The sequence below is a fragment of the Castor canadensis genome, chromosome 14, assembly GCF_047511655.1.
Source record: "Castor canadensis chromosome 14, mCasCan1.hap1v2, whole genome shotgun sequence".
In the NCBI taxonomy this organism is placed as follows: Eukaryota; Metazoa; Chordata; class Mammalia; order Rodentia; family Castoridae; genus Castor; species Castor canadensis.
In genome coordinates this window covers 40420799-40431508 of record NC_133399.1, presented here as the reverse complement: position 1 = coordinate 40431508, position 10710 = coordinate 40420799, and the positions used below count along the sequence as shown (strand labels likewise).

At 56.2% G+C, this 10710-nt stretch overlaps 1 protein-coding gene across 2 annotated transcripts; it reads left to right on the top strand.

The window, feature by feature from the left end:
- The first annotated feature begins 1513 nt into the window (after nt 1–1513).
- Nucleotides 1514–10231, top strand: Ticam1 (TIR domain containing adaptor molecule 1). Of its 2 annotated transcripts, XM_020165853.2 has the most exons (3): nt 1514–1654; nt 2938–3113; nt 7216–10231. In XM_020165853.2, the coding sequence occupies exon 3, from the start codon at nt 7350–7352 to the stop codon at nt 9540–9542; it is 2193 nt and encodes a 730-aa protein (XP_020021442.2). In that variant the 5' UTR covers nt 1514–1654; nt 2938–3113; nt 7216–7349; the 3' UTR covers nt 9543–10231. The 2 variants fall into 2 exon arrangements, with proteins under 2 accessions (XP_020021442.2, XP_073910478.1); XM_074054377.1 differs by lacking the exon at nt 2938–3113.
- The last annotated feature ends 479 nt before the right edge of the window (nt 10232–10710 follow it).

Genomic DNA, 10710 nt, shown 5'->3' with positions numbered 1-10710 from the left:
GGCAAATAGTTCGTGAGACTCTATTTCAAAAAACCCTTCACAAAAAAAGGGCTGCTGGAGGTGTAGGCCCTGAGTTCAAATCCCAGTACCACAAAAGAAAGAAAGGAAACAAAAGAGCAGTTTCACGGTGGATGATGACAGAGAAGTGGACAAGCAGGTTTCTGGGGTGTGCAAATGGTCTATCGTTGCTGCTGTGGGGGGGCTGAGGATGAACCCCGGCCCTGACGCAGGCTAGGCAAGTGCTCACCACTGAGTGGCACCCCCCGTCTGGAAGACATTTTTGGGTTTTTTTTTTGAGTCAGGGTCTTGCTATGCAGCCCAGGCTGGTCTCAAACCCTCGATCCTCCTGTCTCAGCCTCCCCAGCACTGGGATGACAGGCATGCACCCCTCATTAGGCCTGGAAGACATATTTACAGTCCTCTGTCCCCCAGTTTGGAGGCCCCACAGACAAGGCCCACCTCTTTCTCCCTCCCTGATCTATTCCCAGAACTTGGACAGGCCTGGCACACAGTAGGTGCTCAGTCAAATCTCTGACACAGAATTGGGGGCACTGACCACCTGCACCCCTCCGTCCTTCTGCTCACTTGTAACTACAGGTGACCTTTACCTAGAGGGTCTGATGAGGCTGAGTGACCGTGAATTCTAACGGGGAAAACACCCGGGCCTTGCTCTTCACTGACTCCACTTCTGGGTGCCACTTCCTCACTTAGGAATGAAGGGGACCACCAGCCCTGCCCACAACTTGATCCTCAGCAGAAACCAGGTACTTCCACATCACACTAGGACTGCAGAGAACTTGAGAAACATCATCGCGTGGACTGTCGCTGTGGGATGACATCTTGTATTTGGTGCAGGGCACAAGGGAAAAGTCACATCTGTAAGTTGGTGGTGCTCTCCTGGCACAACGATGTCAAAAGAAATGAAAGATGACTACCTTTCACGCACTTAGGTTTTTCTAACCTTGTGGTAAATATGTATCATTTAAAATTTCATGGGCTGGCAAGAGCGATGCCCTGAGTTGAAATCCCAAAGTACTGTCTCACAAAAACATATAAAAGAAAGCAATAAAATTATGTTGCTTTTTTTTTTTTTTATTTTTTAGTGGCAGGGATGGAACCAGGGCCTTTGCACATGCTGGCAAACGCTCGGCCACCGCGCATCTGTGCTTAAGTGCACATTCACATGGCGGCAGACAGCAGGAGGACCGCGGTTCAAAGCCAGCCCCTGGCAATTAGTTCTTGAGATCCTATCTCAAAAAACCCAACACAAAACGGGCCGGTGGAGTGGCCCAAGGTGTAGGCCCTGAGTTCAAACCCCAGTACTGCTTGCCCCACCCCAAAAATAAAAGCCGTGGCATTAGTTGTCCCATGATTCATCCCGGGCCTGTGGTCAGGGCAGAGCTGTGGCTGAACTCCACATGGCGCCGGCTGGGGGACACAGGGCACAGAGGGCAGGCCTGGGCGGGGCGGCTCGGGGACTTTCCCGCTGTCCCTGTTGCAGGGAGGAGTTTCGGTGTGACCTCACTGCTCCGGGGATGCGGAAGGGGTGGCGCTTGTCCTCTTGCCTAGGCTTGTGGCCACCACGGCCACCACAGCCCGACTCTGCCTGGCGGCGACCAACCCAACGACGACTCAGCCACCGTGGCGGCCCCCGGTAGGTGTGAGTGGGGGCCGGGCTGCAGCCTCTCACCACGGGCTCCCCACCGCCATCGTCCCCAACCCACATCCGTCCCCTGTCCCCAAGCCCCAGCTCCCCAACACCTGGGTCCCCAACACCCGTCTCCAAACCACAGATCCCCAACCTTTATTCCTGAATACCAGGGGTCCTTCCCAACTTTGCTCCCCACCCCCAGATCCCCAACACCAGGGCTCCCAAAACCCCTGCCCCAGTCCCATGGCCCTCCAACACCCCAATATTTCTGGAACAGCCCAGATCTCTCCCCGAACCTCCCAGCCCCCGCCCCCCACCCCCCCTTCTCCCCAGGGTTTCTGCCTTCTTCCTGCCCTGCTTGCCAAGTGGGGCCCTGGCCCCGCCCCCCCGCCCTCAGCCCCGCCCCCCCGCCCTCAGCCCCGCCCCCCAGCGCCCCCCAGGAGGGTGGGACAGGCCTGGGAGCTGCCGGAGCAGTTGGTACCTTGGTACCAGTGCCGGCTCTGCTCAGTCCTCAGGGATGCCCTGTGACAGCCAGGCAGGCTGAGGGACTGGGGACACCTTTTGGGGTGGCTGGGTGAGCACCCCTGTTTCCATGGAGGAGGGAGGGGGCTAGGCAGAGCCTCCTAGAGGGAGAGGAAGTCCATTCTGTCTTCAGCTGACACAGGGAGCACCTGCTATGAGCTAAGCGACAGTGTTCCTTACAGATGGTGAGCACACAGTAGGGACAGTAATGGCGACCTCAGGGCTCCCAAGGTCAAGACAGTAAGGAAGCATGAATGCCAAGTGTGGAGGGTGCAGCTCTGCCTGGTCTGAGGGCTCTCAGATGCAAGTGTTGCAAGGAGACTGCACACTGTAGGTGCTTAGTGAAAAAGCACAGGAAGGGAGGTGGGGGGCTGGAGCCAGGCTGTCTGTTTTTCTTGGCGGTGCTAGGGTTTGAACTCAGGACCTTGTGCTTGCTAGACTCTACCACTTGAGCCACACCTCCATCCCTTTTTTGTGATGGGTGTTTTTTGAGTTAGAGTCTCACAAGTTATTCGTCAGGGCTGGCTTTGAACTGTGAGCCTCCTGATCTCTGCCTCCTGAGTAGCTGGGATTACAGGTGTGAGCCACCAGTGCCTAGCTGCTCTGGCTATTTTTCAGGGAGGGCCTCACATCTTTACCCTGGGCTGGCCTTGGACTGTGATCCTCCCACCTACCCCTCCCTTGCTGCAGTGATCGCAGGTGTGCACCACCACACCCTACCTTTTTTTTTTTTTAAATGATTACTTGTACTTTTTTTTTAAAAGATGGACTTTGCTATGCTGCCAGGCTGGTCCTGAGCTCCTGGGCTCAAACAACCCTCCTGTTCCGCCTCTCGAGTATCTGAGACTCCAGACGCCGCTGCGCTGGGCTCTTTCAATGTTTCTTCATGAACCAGAAGGAGTGAATTGGCCCTACTATGTGTTAGTCCTGTTGGGAGCAGGTGAGACTACCGTTTCGGTGAGGAGGGACGATATTGGAAGCAGGAAATGTTAAGTGCTTCTGGACACTGTTCTACGTATTTATTGACTTATTCAGTCAGTAAGTATTCAGTAAGGCACCTACAGTGTGCCAGGTATCGTTCTGTTCATTGATTGACTTTTTAAAATTTTTATATTATTGTTGTGCTGGGGATACACTGTGACATTTACAAAAGTTCTTACAGTGTATCATGGTTGAACTCACCTCCTCTGTGGCTCTCCTTTATCTCCCCTCCCCGCATTCATTGATTTTTTTTCGGTCAGCATTTATTAAGCACCTACTGTGTGTCTAGATAGAGCCGTAAGCAACAGAACACTATCCCTGGAGTGGCGCTCGCTCGGTTGGAAAGAAGGTTATTCAGCAACATTAAATCTGTCTTATCTGGTGTTTAAAGGGGAAAGGGGGAGAAGAAGGCAGGGAGTGTGAGAGGCATGGAAGCCAGGCCCTGTGTATATCTGGGAAGGGTGTTGGTCCAGTCTGAGGCACAGCCTGTGCAAAGGTCCCGGGGCAGGACAGAGCCTGGTGTGTTAGAGGAGCAGCAAGGGGACACCGTGAGGTTCTAGAAAAGGGAGCAAGGGGGACAGAGGAGGAGGGAGGTAGGGAGGGGACTCCTGCAAGAGACAACTCTTGATTTCTTCCTCCTCACCCCAGACCAGCTCCTCCAAAGTGCTCCATCTCAGGCCAAGACCCTGGTAACCCTGGTCTCCTTGTTGGATAGCAGCAGATCCTGAGGGCTCCAGATTCAGCCCCTTCCCTCCTTCCTAGGGACTGCCACCCCATCCTCACTCACCTGGTCCAGCTCAGTCCCCTCTGACCTGGTCCCTGCTCCTACCCTCACCCTCCAGTCTGTCCTCCCCACAGCAGCTAAGGGGCATCCGTGAGCACTGAGTCAGGTCCCTCCCCTGCCCACTGCCTTCCATGGCTCCCACCTCCCTCAGGGTCAAAGCCCAAGTCCTCCCTGCAACCCACAGGGCCCTGCACGACCTGCCTGTCCCCTCTCTGGGTCCCTCTGTCCCCCTTGCTCCCTCTGCTCCAGCCACACACCAGGCTTGTCCTGCCCCAGGGCCTTTGCATGGCAGTTTTCTCTGCTTCTCTTCCCTCAGATCTGGCTTGCTCCACGTCCCCTCAGGTCTCAGCTCAAATGTCCCTTCCTCACAGCGGCCTCCTTGGCCACCCCTCCTCCTCTACCCATTTCCTTCAGGGCACTTTGCAGACTTGAAATGAAATGGGTGACTTTCTCATTTCCTGTTGGTGTCTCTGGCCTGAGCTGCGAGGGCAGGGCGTCCCCACCCGATCTGCCACAGCACCTGGAGCACAGTAGGTGCTCAATGAATCCCTCCAAGGTGTGAGGAGACTTGAGTGTGTGTGGGAGCAGTTGGAGGCTGAGAGTGAGCAGCACCATGTCCCAAACATGGCTAAAAAAGTTTGAAAAAAGAGAGAGAGAAAAAAAAGAAGTTCTGCCAGGACTTACTATTGTGCTATGATTTTTTTTTTCTTTTTTTGTGGTGCTGGTGATGAACGAAGGCTTGGCACTTGCTAGGTGGGTGCTCACCATTGAGCGGCACCCCCCAGCCCCCAAGTGTGGCTTTCCTGGGGGTGTTGCCAAGCAGGAAACTGAGGCAGAGACAGGGTATACAAGGCGGCCAGCAGCCCCCAGTCCCCCAGGAGCCCACTGTTGGGGTGTGGAGTGGCCTTGATCCTAGTCTCCCTGGAAGGTGCCACCATGCAAGCTGGGTGTCCAGTTGTTTGGGGTGGGTGGTGGCTAGGCAGGGCAGCTTGAGCAGGATAGGCCAGGGATGGCACCCTAAGAAGGGGACAGTCACAGCCATAGCTGAGCCCGGGCAGAGAGCATTCATAAATAAGATTGGGTGGTTGCCAGATCCTTCCTGGCTGCCGCCGAGGTGGGTGGCCGGGATGTCCCCGGTCCTGTCCCTGTGGAGGGCAGGCAGCAGTCATGCCTGCAGTAATGCCCCCACAGTAGGGCATTCTCTGTTCTGTGTGAATTAACTCATGTGTCCTTGCCAAGCAAGGAGGCTGAACTCTACCCATTTCCCAGACTGGGAGACTGAGGCTGCCCTGTGCACATGGATAAGGTCATGGCCAGGAAGCTTCTCAGTGAGGCTCAAAGCCCATGGCAGGCTGTCCTTCCACCCCAGCGACGCCTCATTCCAGGTGGCACTGGGGAACCAACCCAGGACCCCCAGCTATCGGATTTTCTCCCTTGCCTACAGATGCGATGTGGGCCCTGCGTGGCTTGGCTCCTGATTTTCCCTGAGAACCCAGAATACCAGAGTTTGACACAAAACCTCCTTTGTTCCACGTTGGCAAGGAAGTCCCAACCACTTGTGTCTCCCGTGGTGGCTAGCGGGCCAGTGTGGGAAACTCTGAGCGAGTTTTCCTTTCCGCATTTCATTGGCGTAATCTCAGGACCATGGCTGTTGAGGGAATCTGGGACCATATTTCAAGTCGTCATCTTGAAACTTTCAAAAAAGTCTTGGCTGGCTTGTGATCCTACCTGAATATGAGATCATTGTGGTTTTTATCCTGTCATGAGCTTGGCTCGTATCAAACATAGGATGTCTCAGGTCGTATAACAAGGTCCGCATAAGCCCGAATCTGTGGTGACACACTTTGGAGCCCACAGGCTTGCTGGGTTCTAGAGTCAGACAGCCTAGGTTCCAATCCAGCTGCACTCTCCATAGGCTGTGTGGCCCTTGGCTACTCACTTAACCTCTCTGTGCCTCTGTTTCCTTGGGTTAAAAATGACAATAGCCCCAATGTGACTGGATTGTTGTGGAAATATCTAAATCCATCCATCCTCTCTCCCTTTCTCCTTCCCTCCCCCCTTTCCTTCCCCTACAAGTACTTGTGGTGTGCCTACTCTGGGCTTAAACCACCCGGTAGAGCCCAGGAGGAGCCCAGCTTCTGCTGTTGGTCACCCTCAGTCTGGTGGGAAGGCAGATGGTCAATGCAAAATAGTTACCATTCAAGAAAAGTCCAGTGTCTCACACCTGTAATCCCAGCTACTCAGGAGGCAGTGATCAGGAGGATCGCGGTTTGAAGCCAGCCGGGGCAAATAGTTTGAGAGACCCTATCTCGAAAAAAAACCCATCACAGGAGGTATGACTCATATGGTAGTGCATCTGCTCTGCAAGTGCAAAGTCCTGAGTTCAAACCCCAGTCCCGCCAAAGAAAAAGAAGAAGAAAGAAAAAAATCTATCAAAAAAAGGGCTGGTGGAGAGGCTCAAGGTGTTAGGCCCTAAGTTCAAACCCCAGTACCGCAAAAAAAGAAAGAAAAAGAAAAGTCCATACAGCAGGATATTCTCCTGTGAGTTTTGAGGGAAGGGAGAGACAGTCAGGGATGGGGAATGGGGACCTGGGGTGGCTACAGAAGGCACCTAATGTGGTGTCCTTGTGTCTGAGACTGAGGTCACCAGGTGAATGGGGAAGGGAGCACAGCAGATGCGAAGAGCCCAAGGTAGGAGCTGGCTTGGAATTTTTTGAGAAATGGACGGGAGACAAAGTTGCTTCCAAGTGGTTTGGCAGCACTGCTCGGGACAGGGCCCATGTCCACTCGTCTGTTAGTTGTGTGTGATGGCCGTGTCACGAATTTCCCCCGGTTGAAAATGGTGAACACTGTTCCTCACAGTTCCTGCAGATGGGAAATTTAAGGAGCCTCATTGTGACTGGGTGACTCTGGCTTGTGGTCTGTCATGAAGGCTCCCACTGGCTTCAGGTTCCGAACTTTCTGTGTGCTACCACAACTGAGTTCCCTGGAAGAATTATTCTCATAGGGAGTGAGTGCAGCCTTAGGCCTGTGCAGCCAGAAGTCCTAGGTTCAAATCCCAGCTCCATCACTTGTTAGCTGTGTGACTTTGGGCAAGTGACTTTGCCTCTCTGTGCCTTACTTTTTCATCTGTAAATAAGGAGGAACGGCAGGCTATCTCTCTGAGCACCACCAGGTCAGTGTCAGCTGCCAGGAGGTGACAGAAGTGACACACTGGCAGGCAGGTGGAGTGGCCTCTGCGTGCTGTGGAAAACGTGTACCCGCTTTGTTCCCGCAGGTCTTCCCCGGCTGCTCTTCTAGAACCGTGCAGGGCGTGGGTCGGGGGTCCCCAGGTGAGCAGAAGGTGGCAGTCCAGAACATGTCTTCATCAGCCCCAGCGTCTGCCGCCCGTGCCCCCACCCTCCTGCACCCATGGCTGGCCCAGGCCCATCCCTCCCTGGCACCTTCCACATTCTAGAGGCCGTGGGACGCGACAAGCTGGTCCACCTGAAACACAAGCTGAGGACCCTGCGCTCGGGCTGCCAGGGAGCGGATCTCCTGTGCGCCATGGTGCTGCTGACCCTGGGCCAGGACACAGAGGCCAGGGTCTCCTTGGAGGCCGTGAAGGACGATGCAGTGGCCCGGCTGGTGGCCCGGCGGTGGGCAGGTGTGGACAGTGCTGAGGCCCCAGAGGAGTCCCCAGATGTGTCCTGGACCGTGGCCCGCTTGTACCATCTGCTGGCCCAGGAGAAGCTGTGTTCTGCCTCACTGCGGGACATGGCTTACCAGGAAGCTATCCGCACCCTGGACGCTGAGGGTGACCACCGGCTGGGCGAGCTCCAGGGGGAGGCCCGGGATCGGTGTGGATGGGACATCACAGAGGACCTGGGGGACTTTGAGCTGCTCCGTTCTGATTTGGACCCCCTCACCCCATCCTCAGCATTGACCTCGGGGACTCGAAGCCAGCCTCGCCCCATTGATGCCCTGTCCAGCTGGAGCCGAGCTCGCTCCCTGCGGTCCACTGGCAGCCCGGCCTCACTGGTTAGCAAGCTGGAAATCAGCCAGTCGCCCACCCTGCCCTTCCTCTGCCCACACCGTGGCTCCCACGGGCCCAGCAGGCTGAGCCATGAGCCCCCGGCCAGTGTGGTGCCTCAGCCTGTCCCCAGGGGCTGCCAGGAGCCAGAGGAGGTAAGCTGGCCATCATCAGTGGACATGGCCAGCCCCACAGAGTTTCCAGACAGTCCCGGACACCCCGAGGTGGCCCCAGATCCAGCCTCAATTGTCCCTCCTGCTGCCCCAGAAACAAGCCCTCACTCCCCATTGGAGCAGACCCAGGTGTCTGTGGACCCCAAATCTCTCCTCTCGCCCATCCCGGACCCCGTGGATACTCCTTGCACCAGCAAAGACCAGACACCACCCCAGCCTTCCATAGAAGATGTCACGTCACAGAATTCTGAGCCCGGCCCACCTGCTCCCTCGGCCATCCATACCTCCCCGCCTGCCCGTACTTCTCCCCCATCACCCCCCAACCTGGTTCCTCCGGCCCCCTCGTCCCCCTGCCCTTCACCTATCCAGACAGAGACACCAGGGCAGAAGTTCTACAACTTTGTGGTCCTCCACGCCAGGGCTGATGAGCACGTGGCCCTGCGTGTGCGGGACAGGCTGGAGGCCCTCGGGGTGCCTGACGGGGCCACCTTTTGCGAGGACTTCCAGGTGCCCGGGCGCGGTGAGCTGAGCTGCCTGCAGGATGCCATCGATCACTCGGGCTTCACCATCCTGCTGCTCACAGCAAGCTTCGACTGTCGCCTGGGCCTGCACCAGGTGAACCAGGCTCTGATGAGCAGTGTCACACAGCATGGCAGACACGACTGCGTCATTCCCTTCCTGCCACTCGAGAGCTCCCAGGGGCAGCTCAGCCCTGACACTTCCAGCCTGCTGGCTGGCCTGGTGTGGCTGGACGAACACTCCTCGATCTTCGCCAGGAAGGTGGCCAACACCTTCAAGCCACAGAAGCTGCAGGCCCGTCAGGCCCAGTGGAGGCAGGAGCAAGAGGCCCGCGCCCTGAGGGAGCAGAGACAACAGCTGGAGGGTCAGCGACAGCAGGTGGTCGCCTTCCATGCTGCCTACTCTGGATACCTGCAGACCTGGGCGTCCCTGCAGGCACAGATGCACAGGCTCCAGGAGGCTTTCAGGAGTGGCTTGTCACTAGGGGCTCAGGTGCCCTTTGGGGAACAGGTGCCCCTGGAAGCTCCACCACCCTTCCCTGCCTGGTCGGGCTACCCTCAGCCCCCCACACTGAACCCATGGCAGGCTGGCACCTCATCTCCTGCCTCCCTGCAGGCCCCTTCTTTCCCCCAGCCCCCCACCTGCCCCCAGCTCCCCACCTTCCCCCAGCCTCCCACCTTCCCCCAGCCCCCCACCTTCCCCCAGCCCCTCACCTGCCCCCAGCCCCCCACCTTTCCCCAGCCCCCCACCTTCCCACCTGCCTCACCTGTGCCCCCTCAGACCCAGGGACCACAACCCCTCATCATCCACCATGCCCAAATGGTGCAGCTGGGGCTTAACAACCAAATGTGGAGCCAGAGAGGCGACCAGGCTCCTGATGACAAGTCACCCAAAGAGTGAGTGACCAGCGCTGACCACCTGGTCCCCAGGGCCCTGGAGCCCTGCCTGGGTCCGTGCGTGGGCTTGTGGGCCTCCATCTGTCACCCCTGGTGTGCAGTGTTAGATGGACCATTTGCTACTTTGGAGACATTCCTAGGGGGTGACCAGCTTGCTGGCCACATCTGGACATGCTGGCTACATCTGGACATGCTGGCTACAGACACAGGCTGTCTCTGGTGGGGACCTTGGTGGTGGGAGATGTTGAGAGGACTTTTTATTATAATAAATATTTATTGAACGCTTACACAAGGCCACCTGTCCTCTGGAGAAACCCTCACCCCTCTCTTTGCTAAGAACCACGAGGCTCCCATTCCCCCAAAGAAGGGAACTGGAAGGCAGGAAGACGTGCTGCCTCTCGAAGAGCAGGAACCGGAAGTTGTATAATCTGCTCTCATCCCATTGGATAGGGAGGAAGGCACTTGACCCGGTCCTATTGCAAAGGATGCTGGGAAACGTAGTCTGGGAGTTGGTTGCAGCCATGTGTCTTTCAGAAAGTCTAGGTTCTAAGGTCTGGGAAGGTGGACAGAAAAGACATGAGGAAGGCCTGGCAGCCTTTTTTCTTTAGGGTGTGTCTTGAGGCCCCTGCCAAAGCTGGGCCCAGATCCCACCGTGTGACCTAGGGCAAATGTCTTCTCTGAGCCTGTGCTTTTCTCCTCTCAGTTTATTGTTTATTATCTTATTTTTCCAGTGCTGGAGTTTGAACTCAGGGCCTCACACTTGCTAGGCAGGCTCTGTACCACCTGAGCCAGGCCCCCAAGCCCTTTTTTGCTTTAGTTAGGGTTTTTTGCTGGGGCTGGCCTCAAACTGCGATCCTCCTACCTACAGCCTCCCTTATAGTTGGGATTTTCAGATGTGATGGCTAGTTCAATCAGCTCTTGGGGTTTTAATACATAAGCACACCTCAGTCCTTTAAGTGACTCCTCAGGGGTAAACATGGACCCATTTTACAGATGGGGAATATAGGGTGCCAAAGAAGTTGAATTCTGGCACCCAGATGCAAAGTGGGAGAATGTCAGTGGAATCGCCAGCCTTTCAAGAGAGGGAAGGAAGGGTGGCCAGGAAGAGGGAATTGGACTCCCAGGGCCTGGTTGCTGCAGGCCTCACCCTCTATCTCTACCGCCCACTCTAT